Source organism: Platalea leucorodia (assembly GCF_965183815.1).
Source record: "Platalea leucorodia genome assembly, chromosome: 1".
In the NCBI taxonomy this organism is placed as follows: Eukaryota; Metazoa; Chordata; class Aves; order Pelecaniformes; family Threskiornithidae; genus Platalea; species Platalea leucorodia.
The window spans coordinates 959,942-981,190 of NC_138823.1; the positions used below are offsets into that span (position 1 = coordinate 959,942).

General features: G+C 71.0%; 1 protein-coding gene and 1 pseudogene across 2 annotated transcripts; one reads left to right on the forward strand and one right to left on the reverse strand.

Moving 5' to 3' along the window:
* The first annotated feature begins 577 nt into the window (after positions 1-577).
* Positions 578-11,078, forward strand: GPT (glutamic--pyruvic transaminase). Its single transcript, XM_082322259.1, has 11 exons — positions 578-951; positions 3,841-3,930; positions 4,040-4,148; positions 4,241-4,371; positions 5,812-6,055; positions 7,200-7,279; positions 7,368-7,504; positions 8,467-8,641; positions 9,638-9,793; positions 10,407-10,519; positions 10,699-11,078. The coding sequence occupies exons 1-11, from the start codon at positions 760-762 to the stop codon at positions 10,787-10,789; spliced, it is 1,518 nt and encodes a 505-aa protein (XP_082178385.1). The 5' UTR covers positions 578-759; the 3' UTR covers positions 10,790-11,078.
* Positions 11,079-11,268: 190 nt separating this feature from the next.
* On the reverse strand, positions 11,269-20,220 carry LOC309592329 (annotated as a pseudogene). Its single transcript has 17 exons — positions 20,121-20,220; positions 19,791-20,076; positions 19,555-19,715; positions 19,196-19,481; positions 18,956-19,116; positions 18,596-18,881; positions 18,380-18,506; positions 17,445-17,721; positions 16,298-16,387; positions 16,047-16,155; positions 15,452-15,911; positions 15,286-15,366; positions 15,078-15,214; positions 14,839-15,010; positions 14,107-14,262; positions 12,382-12,494; positions 11,269-11,359 (listed from the first exon to the last, which is right to left on the reverse strand). The product of its transcript is annotated as an uncharacterized misc_RNA (transcript).
* Between the last annotated feature and the right edge of the window lie 1,029 nt (positions 20,221-21,249).

Consider the following 21,249-nt stretch of genomic DNA (forward strand, 5'->3'; position numbering starts at 1 on the left):
CCCCGTCTCATGTCCCCCTGTCCCGTGTTCCCATGTCCCTCTGTCCCCCTGTCCCCCCCGTCCCCTGTCCCCATGTCCACCTGTCCCCCTGTCCTGTGTCCCCCTGTCCCCCCCATGTCGTCCCTGTGTCCCCGTGTCCCCTGTCCCCCCCGTCCCCCCCGTGTCCCTGTCCCGTGTCCCCCCCGTCCCCTTGTCCCGTGTCCCCATGTCCCCCCCGTCCCCCCCGTGTCCCTGTCCCGTGTCCCCATGTCCCCCCCGTCCCCCCCGTGTCCCTGTCCCGTGTCCCCCTGTCCCGTGTCCCCCCCGTCCCCCTGTCCCGTGTCCTCCTGTCCTGTGTCCCCCTGTCCCGTGTCCCCATGTCCCCTGTCCCATGTCCCCCTGTCCCCCTGTCCTGTGTCCCCCTGTCCCCCCCCGTCCCCGTGTCCCCCCGTCCCCCCGTCCCCGCGCTGCCCGGGGCGGTGCCGTCGCCCCTCGCCCCTCGCCCCTTGCCCCTTGCCCGTTGCCCGTTGCCCGTTGCCCGTTGCCCCTCGCCCGTTGCCCGTTGCCCCTCGCCCGTTGCCGCCCGTTGCCCGGGGCGGTGCCGCTGCCGCCGCCGTCGCCCGTTGCCCCTCGCCCCTCGCCCGTTGCCGTTGCCGCCCGTTGCCCGGGGCGGCGCCACCCCCGCTCCCCGCCCGCCGTTCCCGGGGTCCCCGCTCCGGTCGCCGCGGTCCCCGCCCCGGTCGCCACGGTCCCCGCTGCGGTGGCCGCGGTCCCCGCTCCATGCGGGCGCTGAGGGCCGGGCCCCTCCGCAGGCTGCGGGCGGCGGCCATGGCGGCGGCGGGGGGCGGCGGGGGCGGGCGGGGGCCGGTGCTGAGCCCGGCCACGCTGAACCCGGCCGTGCGGCGCCTGGAGTACGCGGTGCGGGGGCCCATCGCCGCCCGCGCCCTGCGCCTGGAGCGGGACCTGCGGCAGGTACCGGCCCCCCGGCGCCCCCGACCCCGGGGAACCCCCGACCCCGCACCCCCAAACACCCCCGACCCCGGGGAACCCCCAACCCCCGCACCCCCAAACACCCCCGACCCCCGGGGAACCCCTAAACCCCCCCAAACCCCGGGGAACCCCCGGACCTGGGCACCCCCAAACCCCCCAACACCCCCAAACACCCCCAAACCCCGGGGAACCCCCCAACCCGGGCACCCCCAAACTCCCAACCCCCCCCAACCCCCGGGGAACCCCCAAACCCCGGCACCCCCAAACACCCCAACACCCCCAAACCCCGGGGAACCCCGGACCTGGGAACCCCCAAACCCCCCCAACCCCCGGGGAACCCCTGAACCTGGGCACCCCAACCCCGGGCACCCCTAAAACCCCCCCAAACCCTGGCACCTCCAAACCTCGGGGAACCCCCAAACACCCCAACACCCCCAACCCCCGGCACCCCCAAAGCCCCCAAACCCCCCCAACCCCCGGGGAACCCCCGGCACCCGCAACCCCCGGGGAACCCCTAAACCTGGGCACCCCCAAACCCCCCCAAATCCGGGCACCCCCAGACCTGGGAACTCCCAACCTGGGCACCCCCAATCCCCCCCAACCCCCGGGGAACCCCCAACCCCTGGCACCTGCAACCCCCGGGGAACCCCTAAACCTGGGCACCCCCAAACCCCCCCAACCCCCGGGGAACCCCTAAACCTGGGCACCCCAACCCCGGGGAACCCCCGGACCCAGGGACCCCAACCCCGGGCACCCATGGACATGGGGACCCCCAACCTGGGCACCCCCAAACCCCGGGGCCCCCCCTCGGGGCCCCCCCGAACCCGGGGACCCCCCCGCACCCCCAAACCCAGCCCCCCCCCCGCAGGGGCAGCATCGGGCCCCCCCCATGTCCCTGTGTCCACGTGTCGTCCCCCCCCCCGGGCACCCGTGGGTGCTGGGGGGGCACGGGGCTCCCCGGGGACACGGGGGGTGACGGGGGGTGACGGGGGGTGACAGGGTGACAGGGGGTGACAGGGGGGTGACGGGGGGGTGACGGGTGACGGCAGCGGGCGGGGGCAGAGCCCGCCCCCCCCCCCGGGGTGGCCAAAGTCCGGGGCCAGGCGGGAGGTGGCCAAGGCCCAAGGCCACCCCGGGCTGGGGACGTGGCACCCAGGCGCGGGGACGGCTCGGGCCTGTGGCCACCAGCTGCCCGCGGCCCCGTGTCCCAGTGTCCCCGTGTCCCAGTGGTCCCAGAGTCCCCATGCCTCAGTGTCCCCAAAGTCCCCAGTGTCCCCAAGGCCCCCATATCCCAGTGTCCCCAAAGTCCCCATGTCCCAGTGTCCCCAGTATTCCCATGTCCCAGTGTCCCCAAAGTCCCCATGTCCCAGTTCCCAGTGTCCCCAAGGTCCCCACATCCCAGTGTCCCCAGTGTTCCCAGTGTCCCCATGCCTCAGTGTCCCCAAAGTCCCCAGTGTCCCCAAAGTCCCCACGTCCCAGTGTCCCCAAGGTCCCCACATCCCAGTGTTCCCAGTGTCCCCAAAGTCCCCATGTCCCCATATCCCAGTGTCCCCAGTGTCCCCATGCCCCAGTGTCCCCAAAGTCCCCACATCCCAGTTCCCAGTGTCCCCAAGGCCCCCATGTCCCAGTGTTCCCAGTGTCCCCAAAGTCCCCACATCCCAGTTCCCAGTGTCCCCACATCCCAGTGTTCCCAGTGTCCCCAGAGTCCCCATGTTCCAGTTCCCAGTGTCCCCAGAGTCCCCACATCCCAGTGTTCCCAGTATCCCTGTGTCCCAGCCACCCCTTGGGGTCCCCGTGTCCCAGCCCTCCCCAGCGTCCCCATGTCCCCGTGTCCCAGTGTCCCGGTGTCCCAGCCACCCCAGGACAGGGGACGCGGGGTGACCCGGGGGTGACACCGGGACCCGGGGGTCGCCCCGCTGCTGCCACCACCCCCACCACAGCGGTGCCACCCCCGGGCGGCCGGGTCCTGACCCTGTCCCCGTCCCTGTCCCCTTCTCCCCCGTCCCTCTGTCCCCATCCCCCTGTCCCCATCCTTGTCCCCCTGTCCCCGTCCCTGTCCCCTTCCCCATCCCTGTCCCCTGTCCCCCTGTCCCCTTCCCTGTCCCCCATCCCCCTGTCCCCATCCCTGTCCCCGTCCCCTTCCCCGTCCCCTTGTCCCTGTCCCCGTCCCCTTCCCTGTCTCCGTCCCCATCCCTGTCCCCATCCCTGTCCCTGTCCCCTGTCCCTGTCTCCTTGTCCCCTTGTCCCCCTGTCCCCCGTCCCCCTGTCCCTGTCCCCTTGTCCCCCTGTCCCCCTGTCCCCATCCCCTTCCCTGTCCCCGTCCCCATCCCTGTCCCCATCCCTGTCCCTATCCCTGTCCCCATCCCTGTCCCCATCCCCGCCCCTGTCCCCTGTCCCTGTCCCCTTGTTCCCCCGTCCCCCGTCCCCTTCCCTGTCCCGAACACCATCCCCGTCCCTGTCCCCATCCCTGTCCCCATCCCTGTCCCCTGTCCCCATCCCTGTCCCTGTCCCCGTCCCTGTCCCCATCCCTGTCCCCATCCCTGTCCCTGTCCCCATCCCTGTTCCTGTCCCTGTCCCCTGTCCCCATCCCTGTCCCCATCCCTGTCCCTGTCCCCATCCCTGTTCCTGTCCCTGTCCCCATCCCTGTCCCCATCCCTGTCCCCTGTCCCCATCCCTGTCCCTGTCCCCGTCCCTGTCCCCATCCCTGTCCCCATCCCTGTCCCTGTCCCCATCCCTGTTCCTGTCCCTGTCCCCATCCCTGTCCCCATCCCTGTCCCTGTCCCCATCCCTGTTCCTGTCCCTGTCCCCATCCCTGTCCCTGTCCCCATCCCTGTCCCCGTCCCTGTCCCCGTCCCCGTCCCCGTCCCGCAGGGTGTCCCCAAGCCCTTCACCGAGGTGATCAAGGCCAACATCGGCGATGCCCACGCCATGGGCCAGCAGCCCATCACCTTCCTGCGCCAGGTACCGGGGCGGGGGGGGACAACGGGGGGACCCCGGCGTCCGGGGGGGTGACCCCGCTCGGGGGGGGTGACCCCGCTCGGGGGGTGACCGCCTGTCCCCAACCCGCCAGGTGACAGCCCTCTGCCTGTACCCGGAGCTGCTGGCCGAGCCCTCCATCCCTGACGACGCCAAGGATCGGGCCCGCCGGCTGCTGGCGGCCTGCGGCGGGCAAAGCGCCGGTGGGTGCCGCCGCCGCGGGGTGGGGGGCCGGCACCGTGTCACCTCCCGCAACCCCCCCCCGGTGTCACCCTCCCGTGTCCCCAACCGCCAGGTGCCTACAGCGCCAGCCCCGGCATCGAGCTGGTGCGGCAAGACGTGGCGCGGTTCCTCCAGCGCCGCGACGGCGTCCCCGCCGAGCCCCAGGACATCTTCCTCGCCACCGGGGCCAGCGACGCCATCATGGTACGGGGGACGGCGGCCACCCTTCGCGTCACCCGCGCCCCGGGCCGGCCGCCACCGGCCGCCGTTCCCACGGCGGGCGCCCACAATGGGACCTTTGTGCCGGGCTTGGCGCCGGCGCCGGGACGGGCAGTGCCGAGGTGGGGGGGGGTGGGGTGGCACTGGGGACGCCGTGTCCCCGCTGTCCCCGGGCCCCCGCGGTGTCCCCACGCCTCCGTGGGGCCCGTGCTGGCGCCCTGCCCCGGCGCTGCTCTGACCGGGCTCGTCCCGCGCCGGCCCCACGGTGCCACCGTCCCCATCCCCTCACTGTCCCCATGCCCACGCTGTCCCTGTCCCCATGCCATCCCCATGGTGCCACCGTCCCCGTCCCCTCACTGTCCCCACGCCCACACTGTCCCTGACCCCACGCCATCCCCACAGTGCCACTGTCCCTGTCCCCTCACTGTCCCCATGCCCACACCGTCCCTGTCCCCACGGTCCCACCGTCCCTGTCCCCACAGCATCCCCATGCCCACACCAACCCCATCCCACCGTCTCTGTCCCCATGGCGTCTCCATCCCCCCACCGTCCCCATGCCCACGCTGTCCCTGTCCCCATGGTCCCGCTGTCCCTGTCCCCACACCATCCCCGTCTCCACAGTGTCCCCATGCCCACACCATCCCCATCCCACCGTCCCTGTCCCCATGGCCTCTCTGTCCCCTCACTGTCCCCATGCCCACCCCGTCCCTGTCCCCATGCCGTCCCCATGCCCACATTGTCCCTGTCCCCATGCCCATGCCGCCCCTGTCCCCACACCATCCCCGTCTCCACAGTGTCCCCATGCCCACACTGTCCCCGTCCCCATGCCATCCCCACAGTGCCACTGTCCCCTCACTGTCCCCATGCCCATGCCATCCCTGTCCCCACGCCATCCCTGTCCCCACGCCGTCCCTGTCCCCACACTGTCCCTTTTCCCACGCCATCCCTGTCCCCACACCGTCCCCATGCCCACCCCGTCCCTGTCCCCACCCTGTCGCTGTCCCCATGCCATCCCCATGCCCACACCGTCCCTGTCCCCTCACTGTCCCTGTCCCCAAGCCCACCCCATCCCTTTCCCCATGCCATCCCTGTCCCCATGCCATCCCCATGCCCACACCGTCCCTGTCCCCTCACTGTCCCCAAGCCCACCCCATCCCTGTCCCCATGCCATCCCTGTCCCCACACCGTCCCCATGCCCACGCCATCCCTGTCCCCATGCCCACCCCATCCCTGTCCCCATGCCATCCCTGTCCCCACACCGTCCCCAAGCCCACCCCATCCCTTTCCCCACGCCATCCCTGTCCCCACACTGTCCCCATGCCCACACCGTCCCTGTCCCCATGCCCACCCCATCCCTGTCCCCAAGGCCACCCCGTCCCTGTCCCCACCCCGTCCCTGTCCCCTCACCGCCCCCCGTCCCCGCAGACCATCCTGAAGCTGCTGGTGTCCGGGTCGGGGCCGACGCGCACGGGGGTGCTGATCCCCATCCCCCAGTACCCCCTCTACTCGGCCGCCATCGCCGAGCTCAGCGCCGTGCAGCTCAACTACTACCTGGACGAGGAGAAGTGCTGGGCGCTGGACGTGGCCGAGCTGCGGCGGGCGCTGGCCGAGGGCCGGCGTCACTGCTGCCCCCGCGTCCTCTGCATCATCAACCCCGGCAACCCCACCGGTACCCGGCGCTGGGAGCACTGGGATAGACTGGGAGCACTGGGCTGGGACCCCGAGACTGGACTGGGAACCCCTAGGCTGGGGCTGGGACCCCAAGACTGGGCTGGGACCCTGAGACTGGGGTGGGACCCCTAGGCTGGGACTGGGACCCTGAGACTGAGCTGGGACCCCAAGACTGGACTGGCACCCCCTAGGCTGGGGCTGGGAGCACTGGGCTGGGACCCCGAGACTGGACTGGGACCCCTTAGGCTGGGGTTGGGGGCACTGGGCTGGGATGGGATCCTGGGGCTGGGACCCCAAGACTGGATTGGGACCCTCCCCTAGGCTGGGGATGGAAGCACTGGGCTGGACTGGGACTCCCTAGGCTGGAACTGGGAGCACTGGGCTGGGCTGGGACCCCAGGGCTGGGACCCTGAGACTGGACTGGGAACCCCTAGGCTGGGGCTGGGAGCACTGGACTGGGACCCCCTAGGCTGGACTGGGACTCCCTAGGCTGGGGCTGGGACCCTGAGACTGGACTGGGACTCCCTAGGCTGGGACTGGGAGCACTGGGCTGGGACCTCAAGACTGGACTGGGACCGCCTAGGCTGGGAGCACTGGGCTGGACTGGGACTCCCTAGGCTGGGGCTCTAGGACTTGGCTGGGACCCTAAGACTGGATTGGGACCCCCCCTAGGCTGGGACTGGGACCCTGGGCTGGACTGGGACCCATAGGATGGGGCTAAGACCCCCAAGACTCTATGGGGACCGTCAGGACCAGGGCTGGGACCCCCGGGCTGGTACTGGGACCCCAGTTCCCTACTGGGACCGGGACCGTCAGGACCAGGGCTGGGACCCCCGGGCTGGTACTGGGACCCCAGTTCCCTACTGGGACCGGGACCGTCAGGACCAGGGCTGGGACCCCCGGGCCCGTACTGGGACCCCAGTTCCCTACTGGGACCGGGACCGTCAGGACCAGGGCTGGGACCCCCGGGCCGGTACTGGGACCCCAGTTCCCTACTGGGACCGGGACCGTCAGGACCAGGGCTGGGACCCCCAGTGCTCTACTGGTCCTGGGGGTCGGACCAGGGCCCCCCGAAAGGCAGCCGGGGCCGGGACGCCCCGGTGCCACCGCCACGATGTCCCCTGAGGCCGCGTCCCCCCCAGGGCAGGTCCAGAGCCGGCAGTGCATCGAGGACGTCATCAAATTCGCCTTTGAGGAGCAGCTCTTCCTCATGGCCGACGAGGTGAGCGGCGCCCGCGGGGTGCCCCCCGCCCACCCCGCCCCGGCCCCGGCCCCGGCGCCCCGGTGACGGCCGCACCGCGTCCCTCCAGGTGTACCAGGACAACGTCTACGCCCAGGGCTCGGCTTTCCACTCCTTCAAGAAGGTGCTGTTCGAGATGGGGCCGCCCTACTCGGAGGTGGTGGAGCTGGCCTCCTTCCACTCCGTCTCCAAGGGCTTCATGGGCGAGTGAGTCCCACCAGCGGGTGCCCCCCACCCCGCTCGGCCGCTGTCGCCCTGGGTGCGGGTGGCCGTGGTCCCGTGGGGCCAAGGGGTGCTGCAGACCTGGGACGGGGGTGGGGATGGCCTGTGGGTGCCAAGGGTGGGGATGGTGACGCCACCACCCCATGGACGCCATGGGTTGGAGATGGAGATACCACCACCCTATGGATGCCATGGGGTGGGGATGGTGACACCACAACCCAGTGGGACCCAAGGTGGGGATGGTGATGCCACCACCCCATGGGACCCAAGGGTGGGGATGGTGACACCACGACCTGGTGGGACCCAAGGGCGGGGATGGTAACGCCACGACCCTGTGGGTCCCAGGGTTGGAGGTGGTGACACCATGACCCTGTGGGTCTCAAGGGTGGGGATGGTGATGCCACAACCCCATGGATCCCCTGTGGTGGGAATGGTGACGCCGTGGCCCCATGGAACCCAAGGGTGGGGATGGTGATGCCATGACCCTGTGGGTCTCAAGGGTGGGGATGGTGATGCCACCACCCCATGGATGCTATGGGGTGGGGATGGTGACGCCATGACCCTGTGGGTCCCAGGGTTGGAGATGTTGATGCCACGACCCCATGGATCCCCTGTGGTGGGGATGGTGACGCCGTGGCCCCATGGAACCCAAGGGTGGGGATGGTGACACCACGACCCTGTGGGCCCCAGGGGTGGGGACGGTGACGCCACAGCCCTGCGGGGACAATGTGACGCAGCTCTGTGGGTCTCGGAGGACGTAGGTGCCCCGGCCTGGTGGCTCCTCGGCTGTGGGTTCCCATCATGGCCCCCACCGGAGGCCCCACCCGGGGGTCCCTCCCCGGCGGTTCCTGCCCATGGGTCCCCATCGGGGCCGTCTGCGGGTCCGGGCCTCCTCCTCCGCGGGTGCCCCCGCCGCGTCCCCGCGGTCACGGGCCGTCCCGCGCCAGGTGCGGGTTCCGCGGCGGCTACGTGGAGGTGGTGAACATGCACCCCGAGGTGCAGCAGCAGCTGGCCAAGCTGGTGTCGGTGCGGCTGTGCCCGCCCGTGCCGGGGCAGATCCTCCTGGACGCCGTCGTCAACCCGCCGCAGCCCGGGGACCCCTCCTACGAGCGCTTCATGGCGGTACGGGGTGGGGGGGGTGGGGGGGAATGGGATGGGATGGGATGAGGATGTGATGGGATGGGATGGGGTGGGATGGGAATGGGATGGGATGAGGATGGGATGGGATGGGGTGGGATGGGAATGGGGATGGGAATGGGGATGGGATGGGATGGGATGGGGTGGGATGGGAATGGGGATGGGATGGGATGAGGTGGTGTGGGATGGGATGGGATGGGGTGGGATGAGGTGGGGTGGGATGGGATGGGATGGGATGGGGATGGGGTGGGATGAGGTGGGGTGGGATGGGATGGGATGGGATGGGATGGGGTGGGATGGGAATGGGGATGGGATGGGATGGGGTGGGGTGGGATGAGGATGGGGTGGGGTGGGATGGGATGGGATGGGATGGGGTGGGATGGGAATGGGGATGGGATGGGATGGGATGGGATGGGATGGGGTGGGATGGGATGGGATGGGATGGGATGGGGTGGGATGGGAATGGGGATGGGATGGGATGGGATGGGGTGGGGTGGGGTGGGAATGGGGATGGGATGGGATGGGATGGGGTGGGGTGGGGTGGGAATGGGGATGGGATGGGATGGGGTGGGGTGGGATGGGATGGGATGGGATGGGATGGGGATGGGGTGGGATGGGATGGGATGGGAATGGGGATGGGATGGGATGAGGTGGGGTGGGATGGGATGGGATGGGGTGGGATGGGAATGGGGATGGGATGGGATGAAGTGGGGTGGGATGGGATGGGATGGGGTGGGATGGGAATGGGGATGGGATGAGGTGGGGTGGGATGAGGATGGGGTGGGGTGGGATGGGATGGGATGGGGTGGGATGAGGTGGGGTGGGATGGGATGGGATGGGAAGGGATGGGATGGGGTGGGATGGGGGTGGGATAGGATGGGATGGGGACAGGGATAGGGATGGGATGGGGACAGGGATAGGGATGGGGTGGGATGGGGTTGGGTGGGGAAGGAGCTGTCCCCAGCCCGGCTGTCCCGGCAGGAGAAGCAGGCGGTGCTCAGCGCCCTGGCGCACAAGGCCCAGCTCACCCAGGAGATCTTCAACAAGACGCCCGGCATCCGCTGCAACCCCGTGCAGGGCGCCATGTACTCCTTCCCCCGCATCGAGCTGCCGCCCCGCGCCCTGGCCGCCGCCGAGGTGCCGTGGGGCTGGGCAGGATGGGTCCTGGGGGCCGTGGGGCTGGGCAGAATCAGCCCTGGTACCATGGGGCTGGGCAGGATGGGTCCAGGGGGCCGTGGGGCTGGGCAGAATCAGCCCTGGTGCCGTGGGGCTGGGCAGGATGGGTCCTGGGCAATGTGGTGCTGGGCATCATCTGTCCTGGGGGCTGTGGGGCTGGGCAGGATCAGCCCTGGGGGGCTGTGTGGTTGGGCAGGATGGGTCCTGGGCACCGTGGGGCTGGGCAGGATCCATCCCTGGGTGCCGTGGGGCTGGGCAGGGTGGGTCCTGTGGTCTATGGGGCTGGGCAGGATGGGTCCTGGATGCCGTGGGGCTGGGCAGGGTGGGTCCTGTGGTCTATGGGGCTGGGCAGGATGGGTCCTGGGGTCTATGGGGCTGGGCAGGATGGGTCCTGAGCCATGTGGGGCTGGGCAGGATGGGTCCTGTGGTCTGTGGGGTTGGGCAGGATGGGTCCTGAGCAATGTGGGGCTGGGCAGGATGGGTCCTGAGCCATGTGGGGCTGGGCTGGATGGGTCCCAGGCCGTGCTCGAGTCCCGCCGCGCGGCGCGGCGCTGAGCCCTGCCCCGTCGCGCAGGCGGAGGGCCAGGCCCCGGACATGTTCTTCTGCATGAAGCTGCTGGAGGAGACGGGGATCTGCGTGGTGCCGGGCAGCGGCTTCGGCCAGCGGGAAGGCACCTTCCACTTTCGGTGGGTGCCCGGGGACGCGGGGCCGGGGTCCCACCACGGGGCTGGACCCCAAGACCCCCGTCCCCAAGTTGGGGGGGGGGGGTGACTGCGAGGCGCGGGGGTGCGGGGAGGAGGGAGAAAGGGGTGCGCGGTGGGTGTTGGGGGTCCGGCCCCGGTGCCAGCCCCTCTCCTCGCCCCAGGATGACCATCCTGCCCCCCACCGAGAAGCTGCAGGTCCTGCTGGAGAAGCTCAGCAGCTTCTACGCCAAGTTCGTCAAGGAGTACTCGTAACGCCGGCGTCCCCACCCCCCGCCCCCCCCCCACCGCCCCCCAGCACCCCCCCAGCACCCACCGCCCCACCACACTCCTCGCCGGGCCCCGGGGGGGTCTCGGTGGTCTTCAAGTGCCTTCAACCCCTCTGCGCCTTCTCAGGGCGGGGGACACGAGGGCACCCCGTGTCCCGGGGCGGGTGTGTCCCCCCCCCCCCTCCGCTGTCCCCATGTCCCTTGGGGGGTGACATGGGGATGGCGGGCAGAGCCGGGTCTCCCCTCGGAAACCCCAGGAATAAAGGAGTAGTGACCAGCCGGGCGGAGCCGCGCGTCGCCCCCCGCCACCCGTGGGCACTCCACCAGCGCCCAACGGCGTTGGGTTGAGACCCCCCCCCGCGCTCGTGACGCGGGTCCCTGGGGGCGAGCGGAGGCGCGGTGCCGTCTGCGGGGGGGTTTAATGGGGTCGGGGGGAGACGCGGGGCCGGGGCGGCCCCCGCCGCCTCAGGAGAAGTCGCGCTGGAAGGCGGCGTGGAAGCGGGTGAGGGCCAGCAGCACCCGCTCCAGCGTCCCGGCCGGCGGCAGCAGCGACAGCCTGGGGGGGTGGGGGCGTGGGTGGGGGCGCGGCGGGGACGCGGGTGGGTCCACACCCCTCCCCCCCCCCCCCCCCCCCCAGCCCCAGTGCCCCCCAGGAACCTCCTCCGGAGCCGGTGGTCCCCAAGCAGCCCCTCCAGCCGCAACGTCCCCGTTGGCCAACCTCAAGGGCCGGCACCCGTCCTCGCCCACCCGTCCCAGCCGCCCCCCAACCCCGGCCCTCGGCTGCCCCCAGCCCCCAGCACCCAACCAGCACCCAACACCCAGCCCCACCACCCAAACCAAACCTCAACCCCCCCCAACCAACCCCAACCCCAACCCCACCCCAACCAGCACCCAACACCCAAACCAAACCTCGACCCCCAACACCCAACCCTCAATGTCCCAACCCCACCCCCCCCAGCACCCAACGCCCAAACCAAACCTCACCCCCCAACCCCAGCACCCAAACCTCAGCCCCCAACCCCCCACCCCAACCAGCCTCCTCCCGCCCCCAAACCCCGCCCCAACCAGCCTCCAACACCCAACCCGGTGCCAACCAGTCCCCAACTTCCCCGTGTGAACCAGTTCCCAAACACCCAACCCCAAGCCCCAACCAGTCCCCAACATCCAACACCCAACCTCCCAGTGCCAACCAGCCCCAACCTCCCAGTCCCAACCAGTCCCCAAACACCCAAGCCCCAACCTCCCAGTGCCCACCAGTCCCCACCACCCAACCTCCAACCCCAACCTCCCAGTGCCAACCAGTGCCCAACACCCAACCCCAAGCCCCAACCAGTCCCCACCACCCAACCTCCAATCTCCCAGTGCCAACCAGTCCCCACCACCCAACCCCAAGCCCCAACCAGTCCCCACCACCCAACCTCCAATCTCCCAGTGCCAACCAGTCCCCACCACCCAACCCCAAGCCCCAACCAGTCCCCACCACCCAACCTCCAACCCCAACCTCCCAGGGCCAACCAACCCCAGCCTCCCAGTGTCCACCAGTCCCCAACCCCCAGCCCCCCCAGCCCCCCCCAGTACCCCACGTGGTGGGTGCCCTCCGGCTGCCCGAAGACGCTCCCCGGGGCCACCACGATCCCCGTCGCCTCCAGCAGCTTCTGGCAGAAGAAGACGTCGGGCTCCAGGCCCAGCGCCTGGGGGAGAAGGGACGGGACCGTCACCCCGCGCCGTGGGGGACCCTGGCCGGAGCCGGTGGTCCCCAAGCAGCCCCTCCAGCCGCGACGTCCCCATTGGCCAACCTCAAGGGATGGCACCCGTCCTCGCCCACCCGTCCCAGCCGTCCCCCAACCCCGGCCCTCGGCTGCCCCCAGCCCCCAGCACCCAACCAGCACCCAACACCCAGCCCCACCACCCAAACCACACCTCAACCCCCCCAACCCAACCCCAACCAGCACCCAACACCCAAACCCCAGGACACCCCGTGTCCCCAAGATGCTTTGTACTCCCAGGGTGCCCCATGTCCCCAGGACACCCCGTGTCCTCAGGACACCCCATGTGCCCAAGATGCCCCGTGTCCCCAAGACGCCCCGTGTCCCCAAGATGCCCCATGTCCCCAGGACGCCCAGTGTCCCCAGGACACCCTGTGTCTGCAAGATGCCCCATGTCCCCAAGGTGCCCCACGTCCTCAGGACACCCCATGTCCTCAGGACACCCCATGTCTCCAGGACACCTCCTGTCCCCATGATGCCCCATGTCCTCAGGACACCCTGTGTCCCCAAGATGCCCCGTGTCCCCAAGATGCCCCATGTCCCCAAGATGCCCCGTGTCCCCAGGACACCCAGTGTCCCCAAGATGGCCCATGTCCCCAAGATGCCCCATGTCCCATGGCGTCCCACGTCCCTGGGGTGGCTCCTGTCCCCAGCATGCCCCATGCTCTGGCATGTCCCAAGTCCCCAGGATGCCCCAAGTCCCCAGGATGCCCCATGTCCCCAAGATGCCCTGTACTCCCAGGGTGTCCCGTCTCCCACGGTGTCCCATGTCCCCAGGACACCTCTTGTCCCCAGGACTCCCCAGACCGGAGGGTGCCCCACACGTCCCTGGGATGGCTCCTGTCCCCACGGTCCCCCAATACCCCACGTCCCCAAGATGCTCCATGCTCCCACGGTGTTGCACGTCCCTGGTGTGTCCCACGTCCCCGGTGTGTCCCACGTCCCCACAGTGTCCCGTGTCCCCAGGATGCCCTGTGCTCCCACGGTGCCCCACCTCCCGTGGTGCCCCATGTCCCCAGGACACCCAATACCCCAGGGTTCCCCAAAATCCCACGGTGTCCCACGTCCCTGGGATGGCTCCTGTCCCCACGATGTCCCATATCCCCAAGATGCCCACACTCCCACGGTGTCCCACGTCCCTGGGATGGCTCCTGTCCCCACGGACACCCAATACCCCATGTCCCCGAGATGCCCCATAGTCCCACGCTGTCCCGCGTCCCCGGGATGGCACCTGTCCCCAAGATGCCCCATGTCCCCAGGATGCCCACTGTCCCCACGACACCCCATGTCCCCAAGATGCCCCATGTCCCCAGGACACCCCATGTCCCCAAGATGCCCCATGTCCCCAAGATGCCCCATGTCCCCAGGACGCTCAGTGTCCCCAGGACACCCCATGTCCCCAAGATGCCCCGTGTCCCCCAGATGCCCCATAGTCCCACGCTGCCCCACGTCCCCGGGATGGCTCCCGTCCCCAGGACGCTCCCCTCCCCGTGGCTCCGCGCCCCCGGGTGCCCCCTCCCTGTCCCCCAGCGCTCACCCGGGCCTGGCGCAGGGCGCGGGGCGGGAGCTGGAGGCGGGGGAAGGCGCGGGCGCCGCCGTGCAGGGGCCGGCAGCGGATGCCGGGGGCCCGGCCCAGCACCTCCTGCACCAGCTGGGCGTTGTGGGCCAGGTCACGGAGCAGCTCCTGCCGGTACTGGGATGGGGTGGGATGGGGTGGGATGGGATGGGATGGGATGGGGATGGGATGGGGTGGGGTGGGATGGGGTGAGGATGGGATGGAATTGGGATGGGATGGGGTGGGATGGGATGGGATGGGGATGGGATGGGATGTGATGGGATGGGGTGGGATGGGGTGGGGTGGGGATGGGATGGGGATGGGATTGGGATGGGATGGGGATAGGATGGCATGGGATGGGATGGGATGGGGTGGGGATAGGATGGCATGGGATGGGATGGGATGGGGTGGGGTGGGATGGGGTGGGATGGGATGGGATGGGATGGGATGGGATGGGATGAGGATGGGATGGGGTGGGATGGGATGGGATGGGGTGGGATGGGATGGGATGGGATGGGGATGGGATGGGGTGGGGATGGGATGGGATGGGATGGGGTGGGATGGGATGGGGATGGGATGGGGTGGGGATGGGATGGGATGGGGTGGGATGGGATGGGGTGGGGTGGGGATGAAGTCAGCGCTGGAGCCGGGGCCGGGCCGCACAGCACCCGCCTCTCCTCCCGCCGTGCGCGCAGAGCCCCCGCCACCCCTCACCTCCCGAGCGGCCGGGTGCGAGGGCTCGTTGGGCGCCGGGGGCTCCATGGCCGCCTCCAGCATCGCCTGCCCCAGGATGGGGGGATACACCGACAGCCCCCAGGTGTAGAAGCACTTCAGGACGCCGGGGTCGATGTTCACCAGCTCGAAGAAACCTGCTCGGTAACCGCCCCTGGGGGAGCAGCGGGGTGGAGGGGGCTGGAAAAGGGGGTTCGGGGGCTCGGGGGGTCGATACTCACCCCCCAGCGCCCTTGGAGAGGGAGTAGAAGGAGATGAGCTGGACGGTGGAGGCGAGCGAGGGGGCCCCCAGCTCCCACAGCACCCGTTTGAAGGAGAGGAAGGGGCGGCCGGGGAGGAAGGCTCGCTCCTGCTGCACCTGCGGCACCCGGGGCTCAGGGGGAGGCGGGCTGGGGGGCACGGCCGCCCCCCGGCCCCGCCGGCACCCACCTCGTCCGCCAGCAGCAGGAGGTTTTCCCTCAGCCGCCAGCCGGATGATGTCCTCCATGTTCTGCCGGCTCAGCACGTGCCCTGCCGGGGGGAGCCCGCTCGTGTCCCCCCGCCTGGGGAAACTGAGGCACGGGGCCGCCGTCCCGGCCCCCCGGCCCCAACTCACCCGTGGGGTCCCCGGGGTTGACGACGCAGAGCACCTTGGGGTGGCACCTCGCCCGCGCCTGCCGCAGCGCCCGCCGCACCGCCTCGCCGGCCACGGCCCAGCCCCGCTCCTCGGCCAGCGGGTACGGCACAGCCACGGCCCCCCGCCAGCCCCACCGCTGCCCCGTGGAGCGGGGGGGCCCCGGCACCGGCACCAGCACGCCCGTCGGCTGCGCTGCCGTCTCGTCCACCACCAGTGACACCACGTCCTACCGGGAAGAACCGTCGTGGTCGGAGGGTCCTCGGTGGCCACGGAGGTGCCACCGTTGGTCCCGGCGCCGCGCTCACCACCATGGCCGCCGCGGTGCCGCCGCAGGGGACGATGTGGCGGGGGTTGCTGGGGACGCCGTCGTCCCTTTGCTCCAGGTAACGGGCCACCTTTTCGGCCACGGTGTCAGTGACGTACTCCAGGTTGTACGCCCCTGGGGACGGATCCGGCGTCACCGAATTGGGCGAACCCTCCGCATCCATCCCCGAATCCGGTGAACCCTCCGCGCCCCACATCCGTGAGGCTGCCCCCCGCCTCCGCCGCCACGGCGTCCCCGTCGCCGCCGTACCTGGGCTGCCGCCCTGCAGTTGCCGCAGGATCCGGCCCGCGCGCCGCTTGGCGTCCGCCGGCACGCACTCGGCACCCAGCAGCTCGGGGTACGCGCAGATGGCGGCCACCTGCGGGGATCCGGTCACAGCCCCCCCCCCCATCCCCGGCACCCCCAGGGTCAGGATCCGGCCCTCCCACCCATCCCTTGGGTGCGGAGGGTGCTGGATCCAGCTGCGCCCCACATCTGGTTTGGGGGGGCGTCCCCGTTACCTGCCGGAGGAAGGTGAGGGGCTGGCGGCCGGCGGCAACCGCGTCCCCCGAATGGCAGTAGGTGACCTCGGCGAAGGGTTTGTCCTCGCCCTCGGGGGACGGGAGGCAGCTCAGCGGGGACACCGGCCATGTCCCCCCTCCTCGAACCCCGGGGACGAGGGGGAGGGCGCCCCGGAGCGCCCCAGTGCACCCCGAAGTCCGGGGGGACCCCAGGGTGGTCTCCGTCCCTTGGGGGTGGATGTGGGGGCTCCCCTGGGGTCTGGGGATGCGGGTGGCTTTTGGGGACATGGGATCTGGGTGGTCGTGGGGACCTGGGGGGGCTGCAGGGACCTGGGGACCCCGGGGAGCCGGAGGGGGGACGCGGGGATGGGAGCGGGCGCAGGGACGTGGGTGGCTTTGGGGACAGGGCTGCGGGGTGGTGGGGGGCTGCAGGGTCACGGGTGGCTGTGGGGAACCTTGTGGGGCTCTGGGTGGCCATGGGTGGCCATGGGGATCCCTGGGTGGCCATGGGCATCCTTGGATGGCCATGGGGACCTGTGGGGGCCTCTAGGTGGCCACGGGGATCCCTGGGTGGCCATGGAGACCTGTGGGGTGCTGGGTGGCCATGGGGATCCCTAGGTGGCCATGGGGATCTGTGGGGGGCTCTGGGTGTCCATGGGGATCCCTGGTTGGCCATGAGGACCCGTGGGGCCTCTGGGTGGCCATGGGTGGCCATGGGGATTCCTGGGTGGCCATGGGGACCCGTGGGACTCTGAGTAGCCATGGGGACCCGTGGGGGGTTCTGGGTGGCCATGGGGACCCGTGGGGATCCCTGGGTGGCCATGGGGACCCGTGGGGGGCTCTGGGTGGCCATGGGGATCCCTGGGTGGCCATGGGGACCCGTGGGGGGCTCTGGGTGGCCATGGGGATCCCTGGTTGGCCATGGGGACCCGTGTGAGGCACTGGGTGGCCATGGGTGGCCATGGGGATCCCTGGGTGGCCATGGGGACCTGTGGGGCTCTGGGTGGCCATGGGGATCCCTGGGTGGCCATGGGGACCCGTGGGGCTCTGGGTGGCCATGGGGATCCCTGGGTGGCCATGGGGACCCGTGGGTGCCTGTGGGTCCCGTGGAGCTCTGGGTGGCCACTGGGACCCGTGGGGCTCTCACCTGGGCCAGCTCCCCCTCGATGGCAGCAGCCCGCTCAAGCAGGAGCTGCAGCGGGGACGGCGGCGCGTGCCAGCTGCCGGGGCTCACCGGAGTCGGGGGGCAGCCGGTGCCCCCCGCGGTGCCAACCGCCGCCATGGCCGGGCAGGAGCAGAGCCGTGGGCGAGCGCGGTGGGGGGACAGGGAGGTGGCCCTGGTTAATGGTTAAGGGCTCGGCGGCGCGTGGCGTGCCGGGGGGGGCAGGGTCCTGGCCGTCTGTCTGTCCATCCCCCTGTGCCAGCTGTGCCACGTGGCGTGGGTGACACGGGGCACCGCGGTGCGCTGGGGACACGGAGCGAAGTCCGCCCGCCCCGTGGCATCTCCCTGCAGGGACTGGGGCGCCTGCAGCCGTGGCCACAGCAGAGGGGACGTGGGGGACATGGGTGGTGGCATCCTCCCGGTGACGGGGGTCCCCATGCCGGACCCCCCCACCTCATCCCCATCCCAGTTCGTGGTGTCGCTGGTGGTGGACGAGGTGGCATGGGAGTGTGGGGCATCTTGGGGACATGGGGCATGCTGGGGACACAGGACATCGTGGGGACAGGGGACATCGTGGGGACAGGAGCCACCCCAGGCACGTGGGGCAGCTTGTGGGAGCACGGGGATCCCCGCGGCATGGGGCACCCTGGGGCCACGAGCCACCCCGGGGCCATGAGCCACCCCGAGCCAGGGTCCCCCCACGGCGCAGGGTGACGGTCCCGTCCCTTCTCCCCCGGGCGCAAAGGGCGGAGGGGACGGGCCATGGCGGCATTTATTGAGGTAGCCGCGATGTCCCAGCATCCCGGTGAGGCGCGGTGGCTTTGGGAGGCGGCTCGGGTCCCCTTGTCGCCGGCGGGGGTCACAGGGAGCCCGCGCCGTCCCCCCGAGCCCCCTCAGAACTCGGGGCCGCCGCCGTAAACCTCCACCTCGCAGAGCGCCAGCTGCTCCTCCCGGCCGGGGACGGTGACGGTGACGTAGCGGCCCGGCAGCCCGTGGCAGCAGATGGTGCTGAGCGAACCGGGACCGGCGTCCGTGATGACGCCACAGCTGCCGGGGAGGAAGAAAGGGGGTCAGGAGATGGTGGCGGTGACATCACGGGTGATGTCACCCCCCCAAACCCCCCGTTTTTGGCTCACACGGGGTTGTCCCTGCCGCGCTCGGCCGGCGCGTCGCCGACGTGGACCTGCGCTCCCCGCAGCCGCTGCCAGCAGCAATCCTGCCGGTTCTTCACCACCACGGCCGCCACGGCGCGGCGCCCGCCCAGGTCGACGCTCCACCACGGTTCCCACTCTCGCCGCGTGTGGCTGCAGGAGCCGTGCCGCCAAACGCCGTCCCGGTTGCCATCTACCGCCTTGGATGCGACGCCGGAACCGTTGGAGGTGGAGGATTGCGTCGCCCGCTGCTCCCGCGCCACGTTGGCGGCTGCAAACACCGCAGGCTGGGTTGGTGGGTGCCGGGGTGCCCGGCGTGGTGGTAGGGTTTTGCCGGCAGCTCACCTCCGGGCGGCGGGGCGCAGCCTTGCCGGATCACCTCCACCTCGCACAGCACCAGCGCGTCCTCCCGGCCGGGGAGGAGGACGGAGACGTAGCGACCGCGCAGCCCGTGGCAGCAGACGGTACTGAGCGAACCGGGGCCGGCGTTGGTGATGATGCCGCAGCTGCCGGGAGAGGAAGAGGATGAGCTGGTGCCGTCCCGGTAAAGGTCGGGGTGGTGGCAGCGAGGGGTCTGGGGCTCACACGGGGTTGCGGCGGCCGCGGTCGATGAGGGAGTCACCGACGCGGACCTCGGCGCCCTTCAGCCTCTCCCAGCAGCAGTCGTGGCGGTTTTTCACCACCACGGCGTAGACGGCGTGCCGGCGGCCCAGATCCACGCGCCACCATGGCTCCGGCTCCTCCGTGGTGTGGGCGCAGGAGCCGCGCTCCCAGTCGCCGTCCCGGTTCCCATCGACAGCGTTGGCGGCGCCGCTGCCGGGGTCCAGCACGGAGGACTGGGCGGCAGGGCGGCCCAGAGCCACGTTCTCGGCTGCGGGGACAACCGGGCTGGGGGTGACGCGGGCCCAGAAGCCGCCCCCGGCGTCCCCGCGCAGCCCACTCACCCCCCGGCAGCGCGGCACAGCCCTGCTCCACCACCTCCACCTCGCACAGGCTCAGCCGCTCCTCCCGGCCGGGGACGGCGATGGTGACGTAGCGACCGCGCAGCCCGCGGCAGCAGACGGTGCTGGTGGAGCCGGGGCCGGTGTCCGTGACGGTGCCACAGCTGCAGGGAGGGAGGTGAGGGTGGGTGAGGGCCAGAGCGGCCGAGGGCCGCGGGGGCCGCTGCGGCAGCACTCACACAGGGTTATCGGTGCCGTGGCCGGCGAGGGAGTCCCCGACATGGACGCGGGCGCCCTTCAGCCGGTGCCAGCAGCAATCCAGGCGGTTCCTCACCACCACGGCTGCCACGGAGTGGCGTCGGCCCAGGTCGACCATCCACCACGGCGACGGCTCCCTCTCGGTTTGAGAGCAGGAGCCGTGCCGCCAGTTACCGTCCCGGTTCCCATCCACGGCGTTGATGGCGCTGCCACCCTGGCCAGCTGTGGAGGACTGTGCCGCCGGGCGCCGCAGGGCCAGGTTTTGGGCTGGGGGACGCCACGGGACGGTGACGCCAGCTCCAAGTGCTCACTGCCAGCGGTGACCCGCGGCCGGGCACAGAGCCGGTGCTGGTTATTGTCCTTCCCCGATCCCTCCAGGCACCCCAACGCCGCGCCGCGGCACACCTCCATGCCACCAGCGCAGGGACACATGTGACGTCCCCGTCCCCCACGCCCCCCATTTCCCCCAGTGCTGCAGGGAGCGAATCGGAGCCGCAGGGCTCGGGGAGGCCAGCGCTCGCCCGTGGCCACCCGGCACGTGCCGGCTCGCTGGCAGGAGGGGCCTTTCGGTGCTTACCGCCGGGCGGGGGGACACAGCTCTGCGCCGTCACCTCCACTTCGCAGAGGACGAGGAAATCCTCCCGGCCGGGGATGATGATGGAGACGTAGCGACCCGGCAGCCCGTTGCAGCAGACGGTGCTGGTAGAGCCGGGACCGGTGTCCAAGATGGCTCCGCAGCTGCCGAGAGGGAACCGTCACGGCTACAGCCGGTGGGAGAGGCCCGTGCCGGGGTGGGGGACCTCGCCGGGGACCCCACTCACGCCGGGTTGCGCTTGCCGCGGTCGGAGAGGGAGTCGCCGACGTGGACCTGGGCGCCGAGGAGGCTCTCCCAGCAGCAGTCGCGGCGGTTGGTGATGGTGACGGCGTAGACGGCGTGCCGCCAGCCCAGGTCTACGTGCCACCACGGCTCCAGCTCCTTCTCGGTGTGGGCGCAGGAGCCGCGCTCCCAATCGGCGTCGGCGTTTCCATCCACGGCGTTGGCGGCCAGGCTGACAGCATTCAGCGTTGACGACTGGGCGACGGCACGACCCAGTGCCGCGTTGGGGGCTGGAATTACCAGAGGGAGCATGGCACGAGGCTGCCGGCTCCGGTTGCCGCCCCGCCGGCCCCTCAGCGAGCCCCTCACCTCCGGGCAGGGGGAGGCAGCCCTGCGGCACCACCTCCACCTCGCACAGCACCAGCGCGTCCTCCCGGCTGGGGAGGAGGACGGAGACGTAGCGGCCCGGCAGCCCATGGCAGCAGATGGTGCTGAGCGAACCGGGACCGGCGTCCGTGATGACGCCGCAGCTGCCGGGAAGGAAGAGACAGGGTCAGGAGACGGCTGCGCCAGTGATGTCACCCCCCAAACCCCCCGTTTTTGGCTCACATGGGGTTGTCCCT